We start from the raw sequence: 15881 nt of genomic DNA on the forward strand, positions 1-15881 counted from the left end.
AACAAATGACCAAATGTCTCACATGGGTGTGGGGTCCGCAATTTTGTGGACCCCACACCCATGTGAGACATTTGGTCATTTATTTGGTAGAAAATTTGGGACCTCTAGCATTTTCCTAATGCACACCGCACCATTAATATGCTGAATAAAGGACTCAAAAGCATGTCAATAGATATGTGTGTGTAGAGAGGGAGAGAGTTCATGTTATTGATAAGGGGAACTGAGAAATTTTTGTATGTTATTTTCCACCAATCACAAATACATATGTCCTCTATTATCTTTCAAACACCCAACATAAATATAATGGATCATGCTATCAAATTCAAGCATAATATAAGAATGTACCACATGATATCTACCCTAACACCCAAAAATTCCTCGGGGAACAAGAAACAGATAACAGCAAACATTTTCGCTCATTCCCTTTTTATCTCATTTGTATAATTAACGGAATCAACATCAAGAAAATTAAGTTCAAAACAATTAACTGTATTTGGGAAGAAAGAGCACCAAAAATCTCACAATTATACAACACTATTCTTTACTGACACTATGCCTTACTGAGAAAAAAACAATACAGAAGAAGGCTGTACCCTTTAAAACCGTGGGGGGACGACAAACACAAATAACCAGTAAATTCCCTATCTAACCGTCAATTGTAAGTATGAAAAATTGACTAATTACAACAATAAGGGACAAAGCTGAAGCCAGCGATTGGAAAACTAGTTGACATCATCCACTCCCTCAATGAAATGCAGGTGAAATGAATAGGCAGCTGCCTCTGTAACATACACATGAAACTCTATAATTTAAGCCATTCAACTTCTACATCGTTTGTTATATGCCTCAAGTCAACTCAAAACCTGCAAAATACAACACACTCATTAATATCACGAGGAAGTTCCATATTTGGGTAAAAATCAAACTGCTGGAAAAGAACTCGGTCATCATGTTCATTTAAAATGGTTAAAAGTCTATACTCAATGATACCACGGAAGCACGCATTACAAGCTTGACTAGTTAATGTGGAAATAGAGTGAGTCTAGATAGAAAGAGGATTATTATATCAATATGCAAGTAAAATTGGAGAATTACAGAAAAACACTAACGCTATGTTTGGTTAGAGGATTTGGGAAGAGATTTAGAATGGGAAAGAGAAAAGATAGGTGAAATGTGAATAAAATATACTTACATTTCACATAATTTCACACATTTTTCCTTTTCCTTTCCCTTTCCCTTTCCCATTCCCGTTCCCATTCCCATTCCCATTCCAAATCCCACAACCAAACACAGCATAAGTGTATGTGAAGCGGGGTTTCAAAACAAGGGAGGAAAATGTAACTTCAGAAAGCTCACGGAGGTTCCTGTATCTGTCAGATACCTCAGAGGAGGTCTGTGTAATTAGCCTAAAATAACATAATATTTGGAGTGAAATAGCCAACATTAAAATGACTAAGGGCTATATAGACATTTCCCTCACAGTATGATAAGATGGAACTGCACTTAAGTTGACAAGATTGGTTGATGCATGGGCAGCAGAAGGCCAGCAGACATACCACCTATTGATTAAAACACAAGAAGCCAATCGAAAATTCTCGGAATCCCCTTCCAAACTTGCCAAAAGAGAGCAAAGAGGGATCCATGTAATCCTTGGGGGGCTCCAAACCTTTGAATGCATTGATACAACAGAGATTCAGGAACTTAGAACGCTGCCACCCAGAAATTGATTTTGTGGTGAGTGGAGGATAAAAAAAGCTTGTATATTTTTAGGAACAAGCTGCTGGATTTTTTAGAAGGTAATTGATTATATTCTTTAGATCTAGTCACCCAAGGGGCCACTGGAGGTTTGCCTGGTCAATAATTTTAGGCGTTTAGGATTAGTCGAGATGTGCGTAAGCTGGTCTGGATGCCCAGTTATCAAAAAAATAAAAAAAAGAGATGCAAATATTTTCTAAATTCTCCATCATTGAAGGTTTCTCCATCTTTGTAATTTTTATTTATCAATTTTTTTTTTATAACTAGGTGTCCGGGCCAACTTGCACGCATCTCAATTAATCTCAGGATCCTAAAGTTAATGAAACAATAACTACATCTTTTGCTTAACATTCAACAAATAATTTATGTTGTGGGTTAGTTTCATGAAGGATGGAGGACCTTGAGGCTATGTTTGGTGGGAAAAGTGGTTTGTACTATGTTTTGAGAAGGGAAGAAAAAATATTTTAGGTGCAAGATTGTCCTTTAATTAAGTCGAATGATTATTATTGTTAGCTTAGGCTATAAACATATATGTGCTCTGTCTTTTGTAAGCTTCCTTAGCCTTAGGGTAAAAGGATGGCTAGTTAGAAGCAAGTTGTTGTTGAGATAGTTTCTTAGTTTCTTCTAAAACACTTGCCTTTGAGGTGTGTGTTTGTAAGCAACTTGTCAGCTACTTATCACTGTGGTAGTTGCAAGGAAGACACATGTCATCAAGTGACTGCATAAACACCCACGCATAACTCACTCAGTCATTGGAAGGTTGCATGTCAGCCATATGTAAGCATGTCAGACACAAGCCATCAGGTAGCTGCATAAAAGCCATGTGTCATTGCTCATCATACAAAGGTTGCATGAAAATCAAGTGTCACTAGCATGTTTTAGAGTGGTTCATGTTAGCCACTTGTCATCTTATGGTTATTTTGTAGTTTTTTCCATTCTTGGTACCTCACTATGAAATAACCGCCTTGGTGACTTGTATAGGGGTTGTGATCCCTTCACAAGAAGGTTTTAGGAGAACTAAAAATTTGATATTTTGGTATTTGGTTGTAGCATTATTTTGCTGATTCTTAGGGCATGGGTTTTAGTGGTGCAAGTGGTTTGGTGAGGTTTGGTCGGGCTTGAAAATTTAGCACCAAACCAAACCTCTCCGGTTTTATTAGTTGAGGAATAGAAATTGACCACATATTTGTTTGTTTGAGGAAAACATAACTTAGATTGATAATGATATCATACCCCTTATATATTAATTAACCCAAGAAGATTACAAGGAAGGAATCAAACCTATATTCTAAATAAGGAAACAAATCCTAACTTATATTCTAACACTCCCTTTTAAGTTGGTGCAAAGATATCTCTCATGCCCAGCTTGCCAAGAATCTCATGAAAAGGTTTACCCCCAACTTCCTTAGTGAGAATATCTGCAAGTTGTTCACCAGACTTCACAAATGGAGTACATGTTGTGCCGCTAGTGAGCTTTTCTTTGATGAAGTGACGATCAATCTCAACATGATTTGTTTTGTCATTTTGAATCGGATTGTGAGCTATGTTGATGGCAACCTTATTATCTCAATATAGCCGCATGGAGTCTATTGGCCAATTCCTAGATCACTTAATAACAACTTGATCTATAGGAGCTCACACACACTTTGTACCATAGCTCCAAACTCAGCTTCTGCACTAGACCTTCTTACTTCTCCAAGTAACCAAATTGCCTCCAACAAAGGCACAATACCCTGAAGTGGACCTCCTACCAATTACTGATCCTGCCCAATTAGCATCTATATAAGCTTTCACACTTAGATGATCATATTTGAAAAAATAAAGACCTTTTCTAGGGGAAGATTTCGAGTATCTCAAGATTCTCATAACTGCATCCAAGTGTATTTCACGAGCAGCATGCATAAATTGGCTAACCACACTAACGGCAATAACAATATCATGACGAGAATGGGATAAGTAAATAAGCTTTACCCACTAGTCTTTGATAACTCCCCCTATCCATAGCTGCTCTCTCACTATTATCACTAGGTTCCTAGTTAGGCTCCTGTGGTGTGGCATAGGCTTTGCTTCCAAACGTCCCTATTTCCTTCAACCGGTCAAGAACTATGTTACATGGACTCCTCAATATAAATTAAATACTTGGTCGGACACTCGACACTTGGACAAGAGTATAGGATATGTGTCGAATAATTTTAATCGGACACTTCTTATATAATTGTGTTTAACACTATTATTATATGAACATATTGTTGTATAATTGCTATAAATGCTATAAATACCTTTTTGACACTATAAATTACTTATAGCACCATTTTATCTCACATACTTGATTAAAAATATAAAAATATGACATTTTTTTGCCAAGGCCACGTATCCTTAAATTTGTAACATAGGTCAAATACATACCCACACCTGACACCCATACCCGAGTCCATGTAACATAGGTCAAGAACATATTTTCTTTGACAAATGAAAATTTCATCTATGGACCTAACCACTTCAATCCCCATAAAGTATTTCAAGTTCCCCAAGCCATTGATTTCAAACTCACTTGCCAAATACTTCTTCAGTAGAGGGATTTTCTCAACATCGTTTCCTGTAAACACTATGTCAGTCACATATACAATGAGAGCGGTAGTCTTCCCATAAGAAGAATGTTTAACAAACAAAGTATGATCAGTCTGACTCTGTTTGAAGCCATATTTCACTATCACCTGAGTGAACCTCTCAAACCAAGCCCTAGGGGATTGTTTGAGGCCATATAATGACTTTCGAAGTCGACACACATTACCCTTAGTTTGAAGAGTTTCAAAACCATGAGGAATGTCCATATACACCTCCTCTTTTAGGTCACCATGCAAGAAAGCATTATTCACATTAAACTAGTGAAGTGGCCAATCCAGATTAGCTACCAGAGAGAGAAGTACTCTGAGTGAATTCATCTTTGCAACTGAAGCAAATGTCTCTTGATAGTTCACCCCATAGGTCTGAGTAAAACCCTTTGCCACAAGTCGAGCCTTATATCACTCAATTGAACCATCTGCCTTGTGCTTCATAATATACACCCATTTGCATCCCACAGTTCATTTGCCCCTAGGTAATTCAGTCAAATCCCAAGTGTCATTCTTACAAAATGCTTTCATTTCCTCTACCATGGCAAGTTTCCACTCAAAGATAGCAAGAGCATCCTGAAAATGATTAGGTATACTAACAGAGGAAATTTTTGACACAAAGGCTCTATATAAGGAAAACAAATGAGAATAGGACACAAAGTTAGAGATAAGATCATAAGTACATGATCTCATACCCTTTCGTTTGGCAATAGGTATATCAAGGTCAATAGGCTCAGGAATAGTAATATCAGTAAACTCAAAGGGAACACGAGGGTTACCTGGACTCTCATCAGAACAAGGAGACAACAGTGGATGATTAGAACTGGTCTCTTGCACCCAAGTAACTTTCTGCCTTTCTTTGTCCCTGACATATAGACTTGTCCTTCCCTACCCTTGATTACATGAGATTCTGAATTGGTAGTACCATTTGGTTGCTCCTAAATAGTCTGCACACCTTGTAATGGTTTAGGAGCAATAGGAACAGGAACAATAAGAATCCTTTCATACCAAGGCTCTCCCTGAAGAGATGACTGTGACACCAAGTAGGACTGGGACTCGAAGAAAGTGACATCCATGGAGACAAACCACTTATGAGATGGAGGGTGATAACACTTATATCCTTTTTGAGTTGGCGAGTACCCCAAGAAGACACACTTGAGAGAGCGATGATCCAACTTACCCCGAGTAGGAGAATGATTATGGACAAAACAGACATAGCCAAAGATTTTAGGAGAAATGAAAAACAGAGACTCGGAACCAAAGAGGACCTGAAGAGGAGCTTGTTTCTACAACACTTAAGTAGGAAAACGATTAATAAGATATGTAGCAGTGAGAACAGCGTCGCCCCAGTAGGACCGAGGCACGCCCATAGAGAAACACATACAGCGAGCCATATCAAGAAGGTGATGATTCTTGCGCTCGGCAACCCCATTTTGCTGAGGGGTATTGGTGCAAGAGGTTTGATGGATAATGCCATGTGTGGAAAAATAACTCGCTAACCTAGAATCAAGGTATTCACCTTCGTTATCAGAACGCAATATTTTAACAACTGCACCAAATTGAATACCAATCATGTTATGAAAATTTTGGAATACCGAAAAAATCTCACTCTTTTCTTTCAAAAGATACACCCAAGTAGTATGAGAAAAATCATCGATAAATGTTCAAAGACACAACATGAGATGGACCCCAAACATCCGAATGTATTAAGGAAAAATGTACTAAACTTTTATTAAGATTAGGAGCAAAAGAAGCTCTGTGGTGTTTGCTAAGTTGACAGGACTCACAATGAACGTCGGAAACATAATTGTTGGTAAAAACAGAGGGAAAAAACTGCCTAAGTAATAAAAAAGACGGATGCCCAAGAAGCTTCGATGCCACAGCCACCAGTCCTCCTTGGTGGATGGCAATTAGACGGAATGATGAGCTAACTTGTCTAATGCAGGATATAGAGACCATGTTCCATTTTACCACTACTAGTCGCCTTCCTTGTGATAAGGTCCTGAAACAAACAATGATCCAAAAAAAGGTCACGCTACAGTTTAAATCCCGAGTAAGACAACTCAATGACAAAAGATTAATAGAGAAATTTGGAACATGTAAAACAGATGACAAAGGTATAGAAGGAGTAGCACGAATTAAACCTTTCCCAAAAACAGAAGAAATAGTATCATCTGTAATTGTAACTTTGTCTTGACCAGAAATAGATTTATAGTTTGAGAAAAGATCAGACGACTCAGACATATGATCTAAGGATCCAGAATCAATAATCCATGGTAAAGACTTATGGGACAGAAAAGCACTAGGAGAAGAGGCTAAGTTACTTGAGTAAGCAAACGAAGAAGAAGGTGCACCTATAGGAGTAGTGGAAAACTGGCGGTCAAATAAGCGCAAGACATCCTCAAGTTCAAAAGTAGACATGTCGGACATAGCATCAGAAGACTAAACACTCAGAGCACCCGGAGCAGAGTCATGTGAGTCAACTGCACTAGACTGATAAGCACGGGAATTAGGGCCACGTTCTCTCGACTGGCTTGATCGACCTCCTCTATTACCAAACTGATCACCATGCCCCTTAGAGGGGGCACCATGCAACTTCCAACATATCTCACAGGTATGTCTCGGCCGGCAATAGTAATCACAGAACAAATTATCCTTGTTTGAAGGATGAAAAGAATGAAGTGACAAACCAGCCCTATCCTGAGAAGGTGCAGAAGTAATGCTAAATAGTCTGTAGAAGTCAGTGGCAACATAGCAGAACGACGACTCTCTTTATTCTGGACATGAGCAAAGGCCTCCTGAAGAGATGGAAGAACATCCATGCCAAGGACATGACTTCAGACCGGATCAAACTCCATATTGAGGCTTTTTAGGAACTTGAAGACCCTCTATTGTGCGAGAAACTTCCGGTAATCAGCTGAATCAATGTGCAGACAGGCTTGCAATCCATGAGGTGATCTAGGTGTTTCCAACCATTAGTCAGAAAAGTGTAATACTGAAGAACTGTCTGCCTCCCCCTGAATTGAACACTCAATCGATCGGCGCACCTCAAATGACTGAGAAAAGTTTTCCTTCCGGGAATATGTAGTAGCTACTACCTCCCAAACATCCTAAGCAGTCTCCATGGACAAGTACACTTCACACCAATCTCAGGGACCATGGAATGAATAAGCCACCCCATGGATCAAAGAGCTGGTAATCTCCCATTGATCATAGCCAAGATCAGTAATATCTGGTGCTTGAATCCTCCCATCAACATATCTCATCTTCCCTCATATTCTTCAGAAAAAGTGTCAGACACTGAGACCATGCAAGGTAATTCTGACCATTAAAAAGAGAGATGGTGAATTTAAGCCTAGGATTGTGGTTTTCGGATACAGTAGTCATAATGGGACACTCCCCTTTAGATGATTGACTATTAGTGATAGATTCACTAGTAAATTCAGCCATCATAGTATGCTACTATCTAAACAACCACTTGTAACAATCACTGCTACGGGTAAAGGGAAGAAGCAGTAACTGGAAACAGAGACAATATCACCGACATAGCATTAAGGGAGCACTACAATCAGGCTAAGTCAAGTAATAGAGCCATATACCCCAAGAAATAAAAGAAGAGGAATCTTACAAGTCAATCAAAACAGCCCAAAGAAATCTTAAACAACCAAAAAAATAAAACCAACAATGGAGAGAACAAGCCAAACAAATATGATCAGAACATGGAACAAATTTTTCGACTCCCTGTTAATTTGAGAAACTGTTGGCAGTGCCCTAGGAGGCTGGAGAGAGAACCGACAGAGCTTGGGGCTGTCGACAATGCCCTAGAAGGCTAGAGAGAGGGCCGACAGAGCTTGGGTGGCTGTCGGCTGGCCCTAGAAAGCCAAAGAGAGGGCCGATAGGGCTTGGGTGGCTGTCGGTTGGCCCTAGAAAGCCTAAGGTAGTGTCGAAATAGGGTCTAGCAGTCACAGAAGTGTATGGGTGATGATGGGTGGTTGCCGGAGAGAAGGGTGAGAATGTGGTGGGGTTGTGGTAGTGCCGACAGGTGGTCTAGGGGCCTACTGGCTCTGATACCATGTTTGTTTGAGGAAAACAAAACTTAGGGTTGATAATGATATCACACCCCCTATATATTAATCAACCTCAGAAGATTACAAGGAAGGAATCAAACATACATTCTAAATACATACATTCTTAATAAGGAAACAAATCCTAACATATATTCTAACAATATTACGGTCTGGTTGTGTCAATTAAGTGAAAATGAGGGATTTATGGGAGGCTTTCAGAGTTCTATAAAAATCTATATAACCTCATATTGGGAATAATAGAGAGAGATGATGGAAGATGCTCTATAGATGTCTCTCCTAAATTTTATAGCAGAACACTGTAGCATTGATCATTTATCTTCTTTTCTTTTTTTTCCAGGCGGTAAGCTAAACATCAACTTGTGGATGTCGGGGCATTATTTTCTTGAAATTGCAGAAATCGGTCCTCAAACCTGATTTTTGAATAATTTCATCTTTGATCAAAGTCTTATTTGGGTTCACATTGTGGGTAGGTGCTACCACCAGCCGACTACATTATGGTGCACTAAGCAGGTTGTGGAATCTTCCTGCACTTCACAGCTAAAGGGTACCATCAGCTTATTAACTAAAAAGTTGTTCCAAAGACATAGCTTTAGTGGTTAGACTAAGTCTACACATATAAGGCATTGGGTAGTACTTTATAAATATATCAAAGCCTGCTATTAGCATTGCATCATGGGTTAATTTCAATCTATTAAGAGAAGTCATTTTCCCAAAAACAAACTAGCCAAACTTAAGTCATTTGATTAAGGGAACCAAAATTAGTCAATCTCCATTTCCTGTGGTTAATTAATACACTTCATAATTTGTCAAACTTTAAAATTACATAATTAATTCCCTTGGGCTTTAAAAGATGACATTGAACAATAATAATTTCATAAAGAATAAGAAAGAAATTTGCAATAATAAATGAAAAGCATTTTCCATTTGAAGTTTGATGCTAGAGGTACAAAGAGGGAACTAAAAAGTCTACTAGCAGTACCAACAAAATTCCATGTAACGAACAAAAATAATAGTTAGTAATTATTGAAATAAATAATCAACATAAAAACACAGTGACCATTATGTCAATATCATAATCAGGAAACATAATTTCACCCACTGGCCTTTTTTTGTTGTTGTTGTTAATGTGTGAACTGGCACAAAATAATATAAAAACAAATAAGTAATAAGTGAAAAAAAAAAAAAAAAAAAAAAAAAAGGTGATCAAGAATTACCTCAACTCACAAGTCAACTTTGGATTTTTTTCCTGTGACAATCTGGAATATCTTCAGGCCCCTACTGAATGCATCATTGAATAGAATCCTCGTCTGCATTGACTGGAACCCAGGCATCCATGATAGTATGGCCACAGGAACCATGACAATCACTCCAAACATTATATCATATATCCGAGCTACAGAAACAACAATCTTCCAAATCATGGTGTTTTGCAGAAAGGGACGAAGTACTTGGGCTATTAAGATGAAGCCCCACCCAGTAGGAACGAATGCCAAAAGACTCGTGAAAAGATCCACAAATTTGAAATGGGTGAACTTGAGCAAGGCAATGATCACAAGAACAGCAAGAATAATAAGAAGGAACTGAACCAGCCGATAGTAGATGTGTTCTTTTGCAGCGTATTTGTCTCGAGCATAAGCTATAATTACATAAATGCCAACAGCAACGACCACATAGATCCAAGAGAGCAAGTAAACAGCAACACTTTTGCTCCCAGCAGCAATACCTAACTGGTATACAACCCCATACTGGAAAAAGAAAAACCTGAGGTCTAGGATTATTTCTAATATCTTTCCCCAAAGGCCCGTTGTCCTCAGATGATCCTGCTCCTCATACCACCATTTTACCCAGCTCTGTTCAGCTTTTGCAAATACACCACCATCGTACCAAATCCAATTCATGAAGTCATCGAAATCGTAAACGGTCTTCAACCAATCAAAACCTGAAGGATTGAAAACAAAAGGAGCCATGATCCATGACATCACCAAAAACCAACTTGTGATGGTCAATGCTATGTAAACAAAAGTGCCAGTAGCTACGGGGCTGTATGAAGCATACACTATGAGTATCAGCCCAAGCTCAATTGCCTTCACAAAATGGCTACGAGCATAAAGCCTATAATTCTCAGCAAAATTCTTATGCTGTACGACAAAACCACGCCCAGTTGCCCGGTATTTTGCACCACCGTGAAGAATAGTTCTACCAAAGTAGTGGGCACGAGTTCCCATGGAGAATGTATAGAATACAGATGAAAGCTGAAGCTGCATTGTTATGAAATCCCAGATGGCTCGAAGGAATCCATGCTCCAAAGAATTTTCCACAATCATCGGTAGGGCAGTGAATATACCAAGTTGGATGATGAACTGCTGGTTCAAGATTGTTCCAAGTGCTTTGTTGTTATTGGTATTGTTTGCCACTGCAGAACCCTCAAGTCCACTAAGTGCTAGATAAAGTCGGCCCCACAGAAAAGCATAGACAGTCAGGATTACCATCTGTGTGTTGAAAAAGAAACCTACAGTAGTGTAGAAGAACGACAGCATCCGGAAGAAGTCCAGCCTGTGCCCCAACCTGTAGACATCTCTACTTAGGACTTGTTCACCATTTCCGCTAGAAACCTTGGCTTCAAACATGGATATTTGATTCAATCCCACATCCCTTCCCTTACCAACTTGGATGTACTCATGGTGAGTGACATTGCCACCTCGCAACGTGCAATTGAAACCGGCAAAAATGTCTTCACTGATATTAATTACCCTGGAAGCTTTGCTTATCCCTCCCCGAGTCAAGAACCAGAATCTATCAAAGACATCGGGGTGTCCATAATGCATTCGAATTTTCAAAGGGTTTGCCAAGACACGCTGTCCCAATGTGACAAAACTCGTTTCTTGAGCCGACATAAACCATGCCAGTGATGAAACAGAACCAGTAAAAATGTGTTCTCGAACTCCCAAGATAGTAGGCTTCCGGATACCATAGTATTTCCTATACTCCTCCAACAGATTCCGCATCTTGAGCGCTTCCTCAAAATAATTATCTTGGTTCATGTCAATTGTCTGAACCGCATCACCACGAGTGAAGATTAGGGCATGGTTCTGATTCTCTGGCTTTCCCTCTCCAAGCTTTAAGGGGCCAGGCAACTTGACTCGGTAGATCTCCACTTCCTTCTGCAACTGTTGATCATACTTCACAAGAACAGAGTAATACTCCTTTTCGTCCCTCCCCGAGGAAACCTCATCAACATAGGCCACTCGAAGAGCTTCATTATTTCTCATCAGATACAAAATTTCCTCAGCATTGGGGTCTTTTTTTGCCTTTTGAGCCCCATATATCTGGCAGGCAACCACGTAAGTGTATTTCATTAACACAGTCCCATATTCATGACCTTTGAACAACAGACTCACTGAACTATCTGCTCTACTCAAACTCCTCATAGATGGTGACCTTTCTGAGCTCAAACCATCAATGCTACCGCTTTGCCTCATTGAAGCAAGTTCCCGTGACCCTTCCCTGATGTCCATCTCTGATGCCGAATCAAGAAAAGCCAGCATTGTAAGAGCCCGATAGTAATACATCATTCCCCTCACAGTGCGGGAGAGGGTCTGGCCTCTGTATGACGCCCAAAGCCTAAGATCTCTTAGCTTGTTTGTCCATATTTCACCATCATTTTCCATTCCTTCACGGCGCATCCGCTCCAAGAAATTCTTCCACTCATCTGCATAGATAGTCTGCAAGTAATATAAAGTGGAGATTCCGTCTTCATTGTCAGTTCGGAGTTGTTCCTTATTATATACCACTTCTTCATTGTAGTAAGGGGTCAATACACTAAAAGCCATCATTTTCTCAACCTGAGGAGCATGGGGCATGTTCATAAAGAGAGAGTTGCTGAAAAATGCAATTCGGCGTCTTGCCTCGAGATTTGTAGGGATATTGTGCATTGAGTCCCCAGATATAAGAATTGTGTGCAAGCGCCGAGCTTGGCGGTAAAATGTCTCATTACTGGCTTTGGGCAACTCAATGGCATTCTCAAAAAGCAAACCCCCGCTAGAAATTGGCCTACGAGAAGCCAACCCATCCTCTCTAAGTTGATCAATGCGCCTCTTCTCTTTATAAAAGTCTCTGATGGCAACCTCATAAAGGGCCTGTAGAATATTCACCACCTTGTTAATGTCTTTCTTAGGCTTTATCAACAGCTCAAGAAGAGTTATCAACTTAGCATGAATCTTGGGAAGTGCGGTCATTTTGAATGTCTTTGTGAACTTCTCAATCTGAATTGACTGATCAATTTCTTGAAACAAAACCGTGATAATGGAGTGTTCCTCAGTGTTGCATTTAACAATAGCAAGCAGCAAGTGCCTGACACTGTCATAGGCTTCAATAATGGCGCAATGCCTGTACTCATTCTTGCACAATTTATGCCAAAGCCGCTTGTCAGGTGCATCTACTAACTCTTTGGCCTGGCTGAGAGCGAGCAGCAACTCATTGCAGAGGAGTAAACAAGGCCAGCGGATAACCCTGACGTTCCAGGTATTTTGAGGCAGCTCTAACAGTTCAACCTCACGGTCACTGATAATATCTTCTTCTCTGAATATTGTAATCATCTCATTCCATATCAAGGCAAACTTGTTAGCCTCCACCTGGTTCGATTCGAGCTTCTTGAAGGGTCGGCCAAACCCATACCTCAGCTTCAATCGGTAAATAGCATCGTTGAACTTGTTCTTCAGTGTTCCCCTAGTATTTAAAAGCTGCTCCTGAGGCATGAGATTAAACTGAATTGCACTAGCAAAGAACTGGAATCTCAACCTCAACTGCTGCACGTTTCGTATCTCACCCAAATGAGCAAACAAACCAACAGCTGCTCCGACCAACGAGGAGTAGATTGAATACCAAATCTGCAAATCCATGAGGTAAATTAAGACCACGGGAAGCCACAATAACACAACTGCAAACCTATTGCTGCTACCGAAAAACTCATGCCACTCATATTTCACATCCTTAAGATTCAAGAGGACTTTTGTCGGAGCAATCATGGGTTTGACCTGTAGGAAGTAAGTGAAGCAAAATTTTGTAGCAAGTACCACTACCCAGAACAAAGAATATTTTATATTGTCCACAAGACCTTCCCTTAGGCCACGACCCACAAAAGTTCGGCTTTGAAACCACCATGACAATAAGTAAAAAATCCTCCAATTTGTATTCTCAATGAAATTCCGAATCCAGGGTATAATAAAGAGAGCCAGTGCCAGAACCTCTGGTGCGATGAAAACCAATGCAACCTCCAGAAAATTTATCACCCGTGTATTCGCCTCCCTGGACCACCCTCTATCATGGTTCTTCTGGGTCCAAATTCTACCATAGAAAACCCCGAAAACAATGATCCACCCAGCTGCAACAACACTCTTCAACATCATTCTCACCCCAAGAAACAGAGTCTCTCTTGAAACCAAACTGTACTGCATCCCGGCATCAAGAAGCGACTGAAGAAATCTCAACCCACTCCAAGTAAAGAACACAGTCAGAACTAGAACCTGAACATCACGACTCTGCAACGCTATCCACGGATACCCCTTCTCCTCCCAAGCAACAATAATAGAAGCCTGAAGAAACATTATCAACATAATCCAGAGCTTATCAAAGCTCCTAAGCAAGTTCCAAAAAGACCTCTGCTCTACAAAACCAGTCTTACCCACATGTTTGCCCTTACTTGTGGTCACAAAAAAGTTACTACCCACATCAATTGGCCATTTCAACTTCTGAAAACACCTCCTACTCCAAAAATACTCATTTATATCATCGTAATTCCGCCACGCAGAATGCGGGGCAGTCCCATTTCTACTATTTTCCACCTCGGCACGAATCGTATCGTAAATGGGTTTCACAACCTTGTTCAAAAAGGCGTTTTCGCCAGAAATCGAGGGGAGAACAGGGCGACCCGTGTTCTCATCAATGTAATCCTCAAGAATTTTATTGAGTTCCATAGCCATATGATGAAAAATATAGCAAATGCATTCAGGTACAAAGCGGAGATTAGCAGACTCACCCCAAATCAGGAGATAGAGAGCGACGTAGAGCAATTCACGTCGATTATCGGAGTCTCGGCGAGTACTCTCAGAGATCCAGACGTTGGATTTGCGGCCGATGTAGGAGCACCAGGAGGTGTAGTTCTTGAGGAGTTTCCGGCGGAAGCGGCGGAGCACGGCGGCGTCGAGAGAATCGATGTTGTCCGGCGGCAGCGAGAGCTGCATCTGGGAGTTGGCAAGGTGGAGGACGAGGTGTTCGCGCTGGTTCCGCACGTTGTCGTGCTGAAAGCCGAAGAAGGCGCCGAGCCAGTCGAGGAGGTCCATGTGATCGTGCCATGGGGTGAAGGGAGGCTTGCGGAGGTCCCCAACGGCGCGTAGGGCTGCGGCGGCGGCGCGTACTTCGGGGAATCGGAGAGAGGGGTGGTCGGCGAGGAGGTTGTGGATGGGGATTATGTTGTAGGGTTCGTCTGATGGGTCGGGCTTGGCATGGGGCCGGTTTGAACCGTAGGGTGGACCGGGGTTTTGGGGTTGGACCGGCGGAGTACGCTGCCGGAGACTCATGGCATCGTAGATCTGTAGAAAAGTGGTGGTGATGGTGTGATTGGTGTGTGTGAGGGTTTCAAGAGAGAGAAAGAAGAGAGAGAGAGAGAGAGGTATGCACTCGAGAGAGAGTGGATGAGTAAGGAGACTGAAGAGGTGCAACGTGCAGCCTGGGAAAGATTGAACTGGGCGGGCTAAAGTGTAACGGTTATCTTCCCTGTATCTCTTTCGTTAATGACAACTTGACAAATACATTGAAATTTTGTCCAAAAAAAATTAATTTAAAATGTAGAGACTCCAATGGTGTATTATAAAATGGGAATTATTTGAGATTAATAATTTTTTTTATAACCTGATTTATAATAATGCTATATTAATAAGTGGTGTTAATTTTTAATTTATGACACATCTAACGATACTCAAACCTTGGCAAATGACATGTCAAACAAAATTTAAAAAGTTGACTCACATTCAAATATTCTCTCAAAACTCTCATCATATACATTTTGTCTTGCTACTTTATTAGGGAGATTGTAGGAAAAATAAATTGTGTAAATGTAACATTACCGTAAAATTTATATATAGATAGTTTATTAATTTTCTTTTTTTATTTATAAAATTGTGCGTGAAAATTTTGATTTTATTTCTCTTTCTTTTATAATTTTAAGAAAAATACTAGAGGTATTAACAATCTTGCTAACATACTCACAAGTTGATGTGAATTCCACGTCAAGTAATGATTGATTTTATCAAAACTTATGAGTATGTTAGAAATATTGTTAATAAATATATAACTATCCCTAGCATTGTTATAATTTTAATGTATATCTATTCTCTCATTATTGAATTTTTCAAAAAGTTTTCCAATATTT

The 15881-nt window shown here is 40.1% G+C and overlaps 1 protein-coding gene and 1 non-coding gene across 2 annotated transcripts; both read right to left on the reverse strand.

Moving 5' to 3' along the window:
- Window positions 1–397: 397 nt before the first annotated feature.
- On the reverse strand, window positions 398–15234 carry LOC114300072 (callose synthase 12). Its single transcript, XM_028244925.2, has 2 exons — window positions 9670–15234; window positions 398–863 (listed from the first exon to the last, which is right to left on the reverse strand). The coding sequence occupies exon 1, from the start codon at window positions 15028–15030 to the stop codon at window positions 9676–9678; it is 5355 nt and encodes a 1784-aa protein (XP_028100726.2). The 5' UTR covers window positions 15031–15234; the 3' UTR covers window positions 398–863; window positions 9670–9675.
- LOC114300078 (small nucleolar RNA J33) lies at window positions 11958–12038 on the reverse strand. Its single transcript, XR_003642538.2, has one exon. It is a non-coding gene; the product is annotated as a small nucleolar RNA J33 (small nucleolar RNA).
- Window positions 15235–15881: the final 647 nt, after the last annotated feature.

The sequence above is a fragment of the Camellia sinensis genome, chromosome 8 (assembly GCF_055761805.1).
Source record: "Camellia sinensis isolate YWXY chromosome 8, ASM5576180v1, whole genome shotgun sequence".
Lineage (NCBI taxonomy): Eukaryota > Viridiplantae > Streptophyta > Magnoliopsida > Ericales > Theaceae > Camellia > Camellia sinensis.

What these genes read in the sequence shown, in the direction of transcription:
- LOC114300072 (XM_028244925.2), bottom strand. Translation starts at nt 15,030, where the DNA reads ATGAGTCTCCGGCAGCGTACTCCGCCGGTCCAACCCCAAAACCCCGGT.